General features: G+C 37.7%; 1 protein-coding gene across 3 annotated transcripts in view; it reads right to left on the bottom strand.

The window, feature by feature from the left end:
* The window catches only part of PPP1R9A (protein phosphatase 1 regulatory subunit 9A), a 318841-nt gene that overhangs the window by 145252 nt on the left and 160953 nt on the right, over positions 1-12636 (bottom strand). For all 3 annotated transcript variants that reach the window (XM_032643664.1, XM_032643666.1, XM_032643663.1), the window contains exon 3: positions 42-174. In XM_032643664.1, the coding sequence (XP_032499555.1) occupies positions 42-174 (133 nt within the window). The remainder of the gene's footprint in view (positions 1-41; positions 175-12636) is intronic.

Raw genomic sequence — 12636 nt, 5'->3', positions numbered from 1 at the left:
CATAGCAATATAATATTATTAACATTGTAGAGCTCATATACCTTTCTCTAGTTCCACTGGGAAAAGTTCCAGCTTTTCTACACGCTTTTCAAGTTCATACTCGGCTGAAGCAGCCACAGGGTCTACTTCATCATTTCTCCTGTCATAGTCTTCATTGGAGTATGTGCTGAAGACCTGTAGTAAGATATCAACAAAAAGATGAAGATCTAGAAAAGACAGTTTTCTTGATTAAAAAAAAAATCTGCTACATATCCAAAACTACGTAAGTTAAAAATTTTGTACGAAGAATTTCTTCAAAACAACTGTTTTGTCATAAAATCAACTGAGATGTTAAGAAAAGGAAAACTGAATCAGACTAAAAATAACTTACTAATTTAAAAAATGTACCACTTTTAATAATTTGAGAGACAACATTAGCCACAGAATACATTATATGGTTAGCAACATTTATCACTTTTTATAGAATCAGAGTATACCATATTAGCTGCAATAAAATTAAGGTAAAGCATCTTCAGGCTTTATTTACCGAAGCAAATACCCACACTGAACCCATTTCATGCTATGACCTATACAAGCCCTGATGTTGCAGTGTGCTGGTTTTATTAGAATTATATTTCAAACACAGAATCATTGAAACTGACTTCTATTCTGTACTGGGCTGTGTTAAGTTCTCATTTGTCATCTCTCATTTTACTTCCATGTAGATATAAATTAAATCCTCATTGAACCTTTTAATGAAATGACTATCAAAATATTGCTCAAGAGCTGCAGAACAAACAGGATATTGGTAGCTCTTTCTTTCTGACCTAAATCATTCAAAAGACTACTAAATGTGGTCTTCAGATGTAGCTGTACATCTTCTTTCTGCTGAAATATTTGTTTTATTTGAAAAGTAACTGGAAATAGGTATACAACCCCTCACTTAATACACTGAAGAATATTTTTTAAAAAGAAATGTATAATTCATCAAGCCTAATTAATTTGCATGATAAAAACTGACATTTTCAATTAAATTCAACAATTATGAAGTATCTAGACTGTGCCTGACAAAACTTTGTCATATCCTCCCAAATCTAGGAGTGAGTAGTTTTTAAAAATATATACTTTACAAAGTGATAATAAAAACATCAATAGAAAGCAGGACAGAAGGTCAGAGATGAAAGAAATTAAGTCTATTGCCTATAAAGCTGGCCCTGCTAGTCCAGATGTGCTTTACATTCATATTATTGGAAAACTGGCAACTCTTACATGCTGTATATGGTAACCTATAAACCAGAAATATATACTGCGTACAAAGAAACAGATGTAGTGTGGTTCCTAATTCTACATACTTCTCAAAATCGTGTCATTTATAGGTTTTGTACCAGAATGCATAACTGTTTTTCTTCCTGACTTTCAACATGTTTTCTTTTTTTTTTTTTTTTTATAAAACTCAACATGTTTTCATAGCCTTGTACCATTCACTTGGTCTCTACCACATTTCTCCAACACAATAAACATTTCTACATCAAAACGAACACTTCTAAACTATGGGGTTTGTACCTTTTAAATTAATCTTTTCATAAAATATGCTTCCTATGCCCCTTCCATAGAACCTTCCAATATTTTTCTTAAATTGTCAGGTTTATGACTTCCTCTTAGACAGCCTGTTTGATCTTTCACTTCCCTTATATGTTTTGGTAATCACTTATTTATTCATTCATCAAAAATTTACAAAGAATCAACTCTATGCCAGACATTGTGCTAGACACTGAAGAAGGTACAGTTTCAAGTAGCTCACAGCTCAGTAGGGACACAGAAATCAAAATAAACTAAAATATATGTAATAACTGATGTAACAAAGGAATATACCAAGTAAATTTTTATTGTCATGAATTTCATGGAGGGGAAAATATTTGAGTTGAATCTTAAATAAACAAAGATTCACATATTCAAATGTAGAAGAGGTGGAATGTATATTTCAAATATAAGACACTAGAAAAAATCTATATCCGTATCTTTTGGAAAACATCGACAGTTGAGTGGACCACAGTGCAGCATGCCTAGGGGAGCAAACTTTAACAACATACAAAAAAAGTTACTTGGATCTGGAACGTACATGTCCTGGAAACTATCGGCAGAGATGACCGGAAATTATTCCATTGATGTTTGCCACTTGTCTACTTCTGCTAATAGGTTCAAGTATATGATTGCTAAACAAGGATTCAAACGATATTCATACGGGAACATAACAATTTTGCTACCAACTTAATGTATGAATTAAAAAATGTGTGTATACATCAAATGTCCTTCCCCAATCAGTCTGGTTTATAAAGTCCATTTGGGGATAACCAGAAATTAAATAAAACAAACAGAAAACTAACTATATGACTACATATTGGAAAACAGTACTTTAAATAATGTTTGAGGCATGTAGCAATCAGATGACCATAGCACCATTTAATTCTGTAGAGAAGAAATAATGTAATATACTTTTCATCTTCAGCTTGTTCATAGTCTGGTAAATTATGTGGGCACATAGGTAAAACCTATAAATACATGAAACAGAAAAGCCAGAATTCATTATTTGCAAATTAAGCTTTTGTTTACCTGGAGAATCCGAGAGGTTAAACAGAAAAACTGTTAGAATGAACAAGAGTTCAGTGAAAACAGAATTTCAAAACTACCAAAAAAGCCCGTAACAGCTTTAGAAAATATAACAGAAAAGATCAGAAATTATAAAACACTCAAGAATTGCTGATTATAAATGTGCAAGGATATCCTTTATCTATAAAACTTAACTGAAAAATTTAAAAAGCCTTGAATAAGTGTAATGCCATACTATGTTATTGGATTAAAATCCTTAATATTGTAAAAACCTCTATGATCCTAAATTACTGTAAATGTCTCTTTGCCCCAATTTAATTTATGAATTCAGGGCAATCAAAATTAAAATCCCACTAACATTTTTCATGGAAACTAACAAGCTGCTAGCAAACAAGGAATAAGGATGGAAATAGACCCTATCAGATACCAAAACATACAATAAAACTTCGTTTATTAAGGCAGTGCAGTTTGCCCCAAGACAGATCTATTTTTGTACTCTATTCTGTTTCACTCCTCTACTTTTCTATTCAAATTAGCTTGGGTGGTCTATTCAATAAATAGTAGGGAAAGAATGAGATATCCATATGAAAAAAGATTCCTATTTCATATGATTAACAAAAAGTAAAACTTAACATTGGTTAAGAACAAAAATTATAAACTATTAAACTGCTAAAAGAAAATATGGGACAATGTTTAACAGGCTAGAGAGGACATTCCCAAAAAGCCGTAGATCCTAGAAATCCTAAAGAAAATGAGTAAACTATTTGATTAAAAATTAATGCTAAAAACTTCTAGGTAACAAAATATACCATAATGAAATTACAAAACAAGTCAAATATTAGGAGACTATATTGCCAAATATCAAAATGAAACATGAATATTCATAATATAAAAAGGGTTTTATCAACTTAAACAACCACATCTGTAAGTAGGGGAAAGGAAACTGAGAATTCAACAAAGACATATCAATAAATGATGTAAAGATTCTCAACTTCATTAAAAATTAAGCAAATTCAAGAAGTAAATACTATATATTCACCCATAGGATGATTTTTTTTTTAAAAAAGACTGCAACATCCAGTGTTTGTGAGGATATAGGAAAAAGAATACACTTGGAAAAGCAGGAAAAAGGTCGCAATTTGAGAGTAGCTATCAAGATTTTAAATGTAAATGCCCTTGATCCAATAACGCTATACCTAAGTATTTATAGAGATACTTGCAGGTGTGCACAGATACCTGTGCAAGGAAGTTCATTACAGAACTATTTATAATAGCCTAAGATGGAAAATTACCTAAATGTCCAATGATAGAGAAAATGTCTTACTAAATTATAATATATACAAATATGTAATTTCATGCAATGATTTAAAAGATCTATCTCCGCTGAAATGAAAGTCTCTGAAATACATATATTATTTAACCAAAAAAGCACATGGCAGATATACCTATATCTACTGATATATCCTTTTGTATCTATTTATATATTTCTCTCTCTATATATACAGGTATAAATATGTTCTCAATTGGTATGATCCTAACTTTAAATTAAATACCTCCTAAATTCTCTAGCTATGTAGCTCTTGCCAAATTGTAAAACCACTCTAAGTTTCATTCTTCACAAAATGGCTATTATAATAATAATACCTACTGCATAAAGTTGCTGTAAGAATGAAATGAGACAGTCCAAATAATTATGCTGGGTTCAATGTCAGGGGAGGGAAAGCTGTCCCAGGGTAATATGAGAGATAACAATATTGCCCCAGATACCTACACTCACCTCATATTCTCATTTATAAATAAGTTTTGAATATTTCATCCACTATGATGCTTAATGCCCTTGGAACAAAAATCTGCAAGACTAATTTAGTGTTATAATGTAGACTGGCCTGCCAAAATCCCTACCCATGTCCAGAGCAATACAGTATCGTTACACAATGGCTCATCATCTGCCGCCAGGCTTTGTTTTGCCTTCATCAGGTAGAACCTCAGAGATGAAAGGAAAATTGACCTAGGTAAAGACTTCCCCTTTCATCAATATGGTCATGACTCTTTCAGTATTCTTATAATAGTTCTATCATTTTTATTTATATTACCATAACTGCTCTACAAATATATATGAATAGTTAATTACACAAATAATAATCAGAGCTCCATCATGATACCACTGCAATGCAAAAATGCAAAAAACTAAAGGCCAACAGCATCCTGGGTCCTAATATTCAACGCCATTCAAGATATAAACATATATATTTAGTTCAGTCACCTTCACACTGTTCCTGCTTTATTTCACTGAGAAAAGCAAACAAAAGGCTGTTTAAGTTTAAGACTTCTTGTTTCAGAGCCAACAAGTGATATTCTATTCCTTGATCAAAGGAAACAAAACAAGACCATATCCCCTGCTTTGCAGCAGAGGCAGGCTTTTAGGGATAACAAGTTTACAAATACAGTTAGCAATGACATTTCTGACCCAGCAACCCAAGGCTATGGAAAACAAATAAAGTTAAAATTAGCTTATAAGATTTCAACTAGAATCATTCTTTTTCACATTTCTGGTAGTTTGAGCTCCAACACTTTTTCAAAACAACAGCAACATTTTTTTCAACAATAAGGAAAAGAAAACCTTATTTCCTTTACTTCCTTATGACACATTTTTTTTAGTCAATGCAGGTCAAAATGAATTCAGGATCAGTCCATATCTTAAAGTTTTAAAAACAAATCTGGCAATAAACCATCCTCAGAAAGGAGGATCCTGACAGCCTTAAAACTTCAGTTTCCTTTTTGTCCCTCACTGATTTATGATATAAGAATTATAGCTTCTTGACTGCCTACTGTGTGCCAGGGAGTATGTTAGCTTCTTGTTCTAAATTGACATAAGCCAAACTGAAGTGCACAATTATCAGGCATTTGGGGGTAAGCGTTGGCAATCTCCAAAGATTCTAAATAAGTGAGAGCTTTCTGCTGCATATAAACACATTGATGAGCCGGAGGATGGAAGAAAAAGACCCACAGCTCTATCTTGCAAGCTCAGTAAAGTCTCAGATTTCTGTCCTTTAGTTACTCTGACAAGTAACCTGCATGGAGGTATACTTAAAGCAACTGTGACAATATTCTACAGTAGGATGTGTCTAATTTTCTAACTGGATCCCTCAATGGAATCCTACATTTCAGAAAACAGGACCAAATGAGAACTAGAGTTAGGTGTCACTCTAAAAGCTTAGCTTGCTTGACTCAAAGTCTATTTACATAAAATATTTCTAAAACCAATCCACATATGTTCAACATTATGCATTTCACCAATTATTTGTAACATCCCCAACATTAATAAACCTTCTTATTTAAAGTATGCATCGCTGGAATGTAGACTTCTAATTAGGGACTTTCAAATACTAATCCTAGAGTGAAGATTCATGATTGTTATACCTAGAATGCTAACTAAAGGCTCCTAAAACAAAGTTATTACCATAAATATGGTGATATGTGTGCTGAAATAACTGGAAGTAAGTTACAGACAATACAAAACATTACACAAGTAATCTTTCACTCTTGTACCAACTGATGCAGTAAGTAAGGCAGAAAAGAGGAAAGATTTGAAGCTCAGAGAACAATATACATGGTATATATGAGGATAACTACTAAAGACAAAGTCTATAAGGACAAAAGGTATATTTCACTAATTGTAAGCCTAGTGTTTTCATGAATAACTAAAGAACAGGAAGTGAAAAAATAAATATACATAATGGGAGGTAGACAGCAAGGCTAGTCAAAAGGAAACACAGGATTGAGGGGAAGATGGCGGAGGAGTAAGACGCGGAGATCACCTTCCCCCCCACAGATAAACCAGAAATACATCTACACGAGGAACAACTCCTACAGAACACCTACTGAACGCTGGCAGAAGACCTCACACACCCCAAAAGGCAAGAAACTCCCCACGTACCTGGGTAGGGCAAAAGAAAAATGAATAAACAGAGACGAAAGGATACGGACGGGACCTGCACCAGTGGGAAGGAGCTGTGAAGGAGGAAAGTTTTCCACACACTAGGAAGCTCCTGTGTGGGCGGAGACTGCGGGTGGCTGAGGGGGAAAGCTTCAGGGTCGCAGAGGAGAGCGTACCCACAGGGGTGCGGAGGGCAAAGCGGAGAGATTCCGGCACAAAGGATCGTTTCTGACCGGCACTCACCAGACTGAGAGGCTTGTCCGCTCACCCACCGGGGCGGGCGGGGCTGGGAGCTGGGGCTGGGAGCTGAGGCTTGGGCTTCGGTCGGAGCGCAGGGAGAGGACTGGCGGCGTGAGCACAGCCTGCAGGGGGTTAGTGCGCCACGGCTAGGCGGGACGAAGTCCGGGGAAAAGTCTGGACCTGCCGAAGAGGCAAGAGACTTTTTCTTCCCTCTTTGTTTCCTGGTGCGCGAGGAGAGGGGATTAAGAGCGCTGCTTAAAGGAGCTCCAGAGACGGGCGCGAGCCGCAGCTAAAAGCGCAGACCCCAGACACGGGCATGAGACGCTAAGGCCGCTGCTGCCGCCACCAAGAAGCCTGTGTGCGAGCACAGGTCACTCTCCACACCCCCCTCCCGGGAGCCTGTGCAGCCCGCCACTGCCAGGGTCCCGGGATCCAGGGACAACTTCCCCGAGAGAACGCACGGCACGCCTCAGGCTGGTGCAACGTCACGCAGGCCTCTGCCGCCGCAGGCCCGCCCCGCACTCCGTGCCCCTCCCTCCCCCTGGCCTGAGTGAGCCAGAGCCCCCGAATCAGCTGCTCCTTTAACCCCGTCCTGTCTGAGTGAAGAACAGACGACCTCAGGCGACCTACACGCAGAGGCAGGGCCAGATCCAAAGCTGAGCCCCGGGGAGCTGTGCGAACAAAGAGAAAGGGAAATCTCTCCCAGCAGCCTCAGGAGCAGCGGATTAAAGCTCCACAATCAACTTGATACACCCTGCATCTGTGGAATACATGAATAGACAACGAATCATCCCAAATTGAGGAGATGGCTTTGAGAGCAAGATATATGATTTTTTCCCCTTTTCCTCTTTTTGTGAGTGTGTATGTGTATGCTTCTGTGTGAGATTTTGTCTCTATAGCTTTGCTTCCACCACTTGTCCTAGGGTTCTATCTGTCCGTTTTTTTTTAAATTTTTGTCTTAATAATTATTTATTATTTTAAAAACTTTATTATATTTTTTTTACTTTATCTTCTTTTTTTTCCTTCCTTCCCTCCTTCCTTCCTTCATTCCTCCCTCCCTCCCTCCTTTCTTTCTACTTCTACTAATTCTTTCTTTCTAGCTTTTCTCCCTTTTATTCTGAGCCGTGTGGATGAAAGGCTCTTGGTGCTGCAGCAAGGAGTCAGTGCTGTGCCTCTGAGGTGGGAGAGCCAACTTCAGGACACTGGTCCACAACAGACCTCCCAGCACCACATAATATCAAATGGCGAAAATCTCCCAGAGATCTCCATCTCAACACCAGCACCCAGCTTCACTCAAGGACCAGCAAGCTACAGTGCTGGACACCCTATGCCAAACAACTAGCAAGACAGGAACACAACCCCACCCATTAGCAGAGAGGCTGCCTAAAATCATGATAAGTCCACAGACAACCCCAAAACACACCACCAGACGTGGACCTGCCCACCAGAAAGACAAGATCCAGCCTCATCCACCAGAACACAGGCACTAGTCCCCGCCACCAGGAAGCCTTCACAACCCACTGAACCAACCTTAGCCACTGGGGTCAGACACCAAGAACAGCGGGAACTACGAATCTACAGCCTACAAAGAGGAGACCCCAAACACAGTAAGATAAGCAAAATGAGAAGTCAGAAAAACACACAGCAGATGAAGGAGCAAGATAAAAACCCACCAGACCTAACAAATGAGGAGGAAATAGGCAGTCTACCTGAAAAAGAATTCAGAATGATAGTAAAGATGATCCAAAATCTTGGAAATAGAAGAGACAAAATGCAAGAAACATTCAACAAGGACCTAGAAGAACTAAAGATGAAACAAAAAACGATGAACAACACAATAAATGAAATTAAAAATACTCTAGAAGGGATCAATAGCAGAGTAACTGAGGCAGAAGAACAGATAAGTGACCTGGAAGATAAGATAGTGGAAATAACTACTGCAGAGCAAAATAAAGAAAAAAGAATGGAAGGAACTGAGGACAGTCTCAGAGACCTCTGGGACAACATTAAACGCACCAACATTCGAATTGTAGGAGTTCCAGATGAAGAAGAGAAAAAGAAAGGGACTGAGAAAATATTTGAAGAGATTATAGTTGAAAACTTCCCTAATATGGGAAAGGAAATAGTTAATCAAGTCCAGGAAGCACAGAGAGTCCCATACTGGATAAACCCAAGGAGAAATACGCGAAGATACATATTAATCCAACTGTCAAAAATTAAATACAAAGAAAAGATACTAAAAGCAGCAAGGGAAAAACAAGAAATAACACACAAGGGAATCCCCATAAGGTTAACAGCTGATCTTTCAGCCGAAACTCTGCAAGCCAGAAGGGACTGGCAGGACATATTTAAAGTGATGAAGGAGAAAAACCTGCAACCAAGATTACTCTACCCAGCAATGACCTCATTCAGATTTCACGGAGAAATTAAAACCTTTAAAGACAAGCAAATGCTGAGAGAGTTCAGCACCACCAAACCAGCTTTACAACAAATGCTAAAGGAACTTCTCTAGGCAAGAAACACAAGAGAAGGAAAAGACCTACAATAACGAACCCAAAACAATTAAGAAAATGGGAAGAGGAACATACATATCAATAATTACCTTAAATGTAAATGGACTAAATGCTCCCACCAAAAGACACAGATTGGCTGAATGGATACAAAAACAAGACCCATATATATGCTGTCTACAAGAGACCCACTTCAGACCTAGAGACACATACAGTTGAAAGTGAGGGGGTGGAAAAGGATATTCCATGCAAATGGAAACCAAAAGAAAGCTGGAGTAACAATTCTCATATCAGACAAAATAGACTTTAAAATAAAGACTATTAGAAGAGACAAAGAAGGAGACTACATAACGATCAAGGGGTCGATCCAAGAAGAAGATATAACAATTGTAAATATTTATGCACCCAACATAGGAGCACCTCAATACATAAGGCAAATACTAACAGCCATAAAAGGGGAAATCGACAGTAACACATTCATAGTAGGGGACTTCAACACCTGACTTTCAGCAAGGGACAGATCATCCAAAATGAAAATAAATAAGGAAACACAAGCTTTAAATGATACATTAAACAAGATGGACTTAATTGATATTTATAGGACATTCCATCCAAAAACAACAGAATACACATTTTTCTCAAGTGCTCATGGAACATTCTCCAGGATAGATCATATCTTGGGTCAAAAATCAAGTCTTGGTAAATTTAAGAAAATTGAAATCGTATCAAGTATCTTTTCCGACCACAATGCTACGAGACTAGATTTCAATAACAGGCAAAGATCTGTAAAAAACACAAACACATGGAGGCTAAAAAATACACGACTTAATAACGAAGTGATCACTGAAGAAATCAAAGAGGATATCAAAAAATACCTAGAAACAAATGACAATGGAGACACGATGACCCAAAACCTATGCGATGCAGCAAACGCAGTTCTAACAGGGAAGTTCATAGCAATACAATCCTACCTTAAGAAACTGGAAACATCTCGAATAAACAACCTAACCTTGCACCTAAAGCAATTAGAGAAAGAAGAACAAAAAAACCCCAACGTTTGCAGAAGGAAAGAAATCATAAAGATCAGATCAGAAATAAATGAAAAAGAAATGAAGGAAACGATAGCAAAGATCAATAAAACTAAAAGCTGGTTCTTTGAGAAGATAAACAAAATTGATAAACCACTAGCCAGACTCATCAAGAAACAAAGGGAGAAGACTCAAAACAATAGAATTAGAAATGAAAAAGGAGAAGTAACAACTGACACTGCAGAAATACAAAAGATTATGAGAGATTACTACAAGCAACTCTATGCCAATAAAATGGACAACCTGGAAGAAATGGACAAATTCTTAGAAATGCACAACCTGCCGAGACTGAATCAGGAAGAAATAGAAAATATGAACAGATTAATCTTAAGCACTGAAATTGAAACTGTGATTAAAAATCTTCCAAGAAACAAAAGCCCAGGACCAGATGGCTTCACAGGCAAATTCTATCAAACACTTAGAGAAGAGCTAATACCTATCCTTCTCCAACTCTTCCAAAATACAGCAGAGGGAGGAACACTCGCAAACTCATTTTACGAGGCCACCTTCACCTTGATACCAACACCAGACAAGGATGTCACAAAGAAAGAAAACTACAGGCCAATATCACTGATGAACATAGATGCAAATATCCTCAACAAAATACTAGCAAACAGAATCCAACAGAACATTAAAAGGATCATACACCATGATCAAGTGGAGTTTATTCCAGGAATGCAAGGATTCTTCAATATATGCAAATCAATCAATGTGATACACCATATTAACAAATTGAAGGAGAAAAACCATATGATCATCTCAATAGATGCAGAGAAAGCTTTCGACAAAATTCAACACCCATTTATCATAAAAACCCTGCAGAAAGTAGGCATAGAAGGAACTCTCCTCAACATAATAAAGGCCATATATGACAACCCCACAGCCAACATCATCCTCAATGGTGAAAAACTGAAAGCATTTCCACTAAGATCAGGAACAAGACAAGGCTGCCCACTCTCCCCACTTTTATTCAACATAGTTTTGGAAGTTTTAGCCATAGCAATCAGAGAAGAAAAGGAAATAAAAGGAATCCAAATCGGAAAAGAAGGAAAAAAGGTGTCACTGTTTGCAGATGACATGATACTATACATAGGGAATCCTAAAGATGCTACCAGAAAACTACCAGAGTTAATCAGTGAATTTGGTAAAGTAGCAGGATACAAAATTAATGCACAGAAATCTCTGGCATTCCTATACCCTAAGGATGAAAAATCTGAAAGTGAAATAAAGAAAACATTCCCATTTACCATTGCAATAAAAAGAATAAAATATCTAGGAATAAACCTACCTAAGGAGACATCAGACCTGTATGCTGAAAATTATAAGACAGTGATGAAAGAAATTAAAGATGATACAAATAGATGGAGAGATATACCATGTTCTTGGACTGGAAGATTCAACATTATGAAAATGACTCTACTACCCAAAGCAATCTATAGATTCACCGCAATCCCTATCAAACTACCACTGGCATTTTTCACAGAACTAGAACAAAAAATTCCACAATTTGTATAGAAACACAAAAGACTCCGAATAGCCAAAGCAATCTTGAGAACGAAAAACAGAGCTGGAGCAATCAGGCTCCCTGACTTCAGAGTATACTACAGAGCTACAGTAATCAAGACAGTATGGTACTGGCACAAAAACAGAAAGATAGATCAATGGAACAGGATAGAAAGCCCAGAGATAAACCCACGCACATATGGACACCTTATCTTTGATAAAGGTGGCAGGAATGTACAGTGGAGAAAGGACAGCCTCTTCAGTAAGTGGTACTGGGAAAACTGGACAGGTACATGTAAAAGTGTGAGATTAGATCACTCCCTAACACCATACACAAAAATAAGCTCAAAATGGATTAAAGGGGCTTCCCTGGTGGCGCAGTGGTTGAGAGTCCGCCTGCCGATGCAGGGGACACGGGTTCGTGCCCCGGTCTGGGAGGATCCCACATGCCGCGGAGCGGCTGGGCCCATGAGCCATGGCCGCTGAGCCTGCGCGTCTGGAGCCTGTCCTCCGCAACGGGAGAGGCCACAGCAGTGAGAGGCCCGCGTAACGCATAAAAAAAAAAAAAAAAAAAAAAAAAAAATGGATTAAAGACCTAAATGTAAGGCCAGAAACTATCAAACTCTTAGAGGAAAACATAGGCAGAACACTATGACATAAATCACAGCAAGATCCTTTCTGACCCACCTCCTAGAGAAGTGGAAATAAAAACAAAAATAAACAAATGGGACCTAATGAAACTTCAAAGCTTTTGCACAGCAAAGGAAACCAT

This window comes from Phocoena sinus, chromosome 9 (assembly GCF_008692025.1).
Source record: "Phocoena sinus isolate mPhoSin1 chromosome 9, mPhoSin1.pri, whole genome shotgun sequence".
Lineage (NCBI taxonomy): Eukaryota > Metazoa > Chordata > Mammalia > Artiodactyla > Phocoenidae > Phocoena > Phocoena sinus.
The sequence above is the reverse complement of the archived record's forward strand: the minus strand, read 5'-3'. Positions and strand labels throughout refer to the sequence as shown.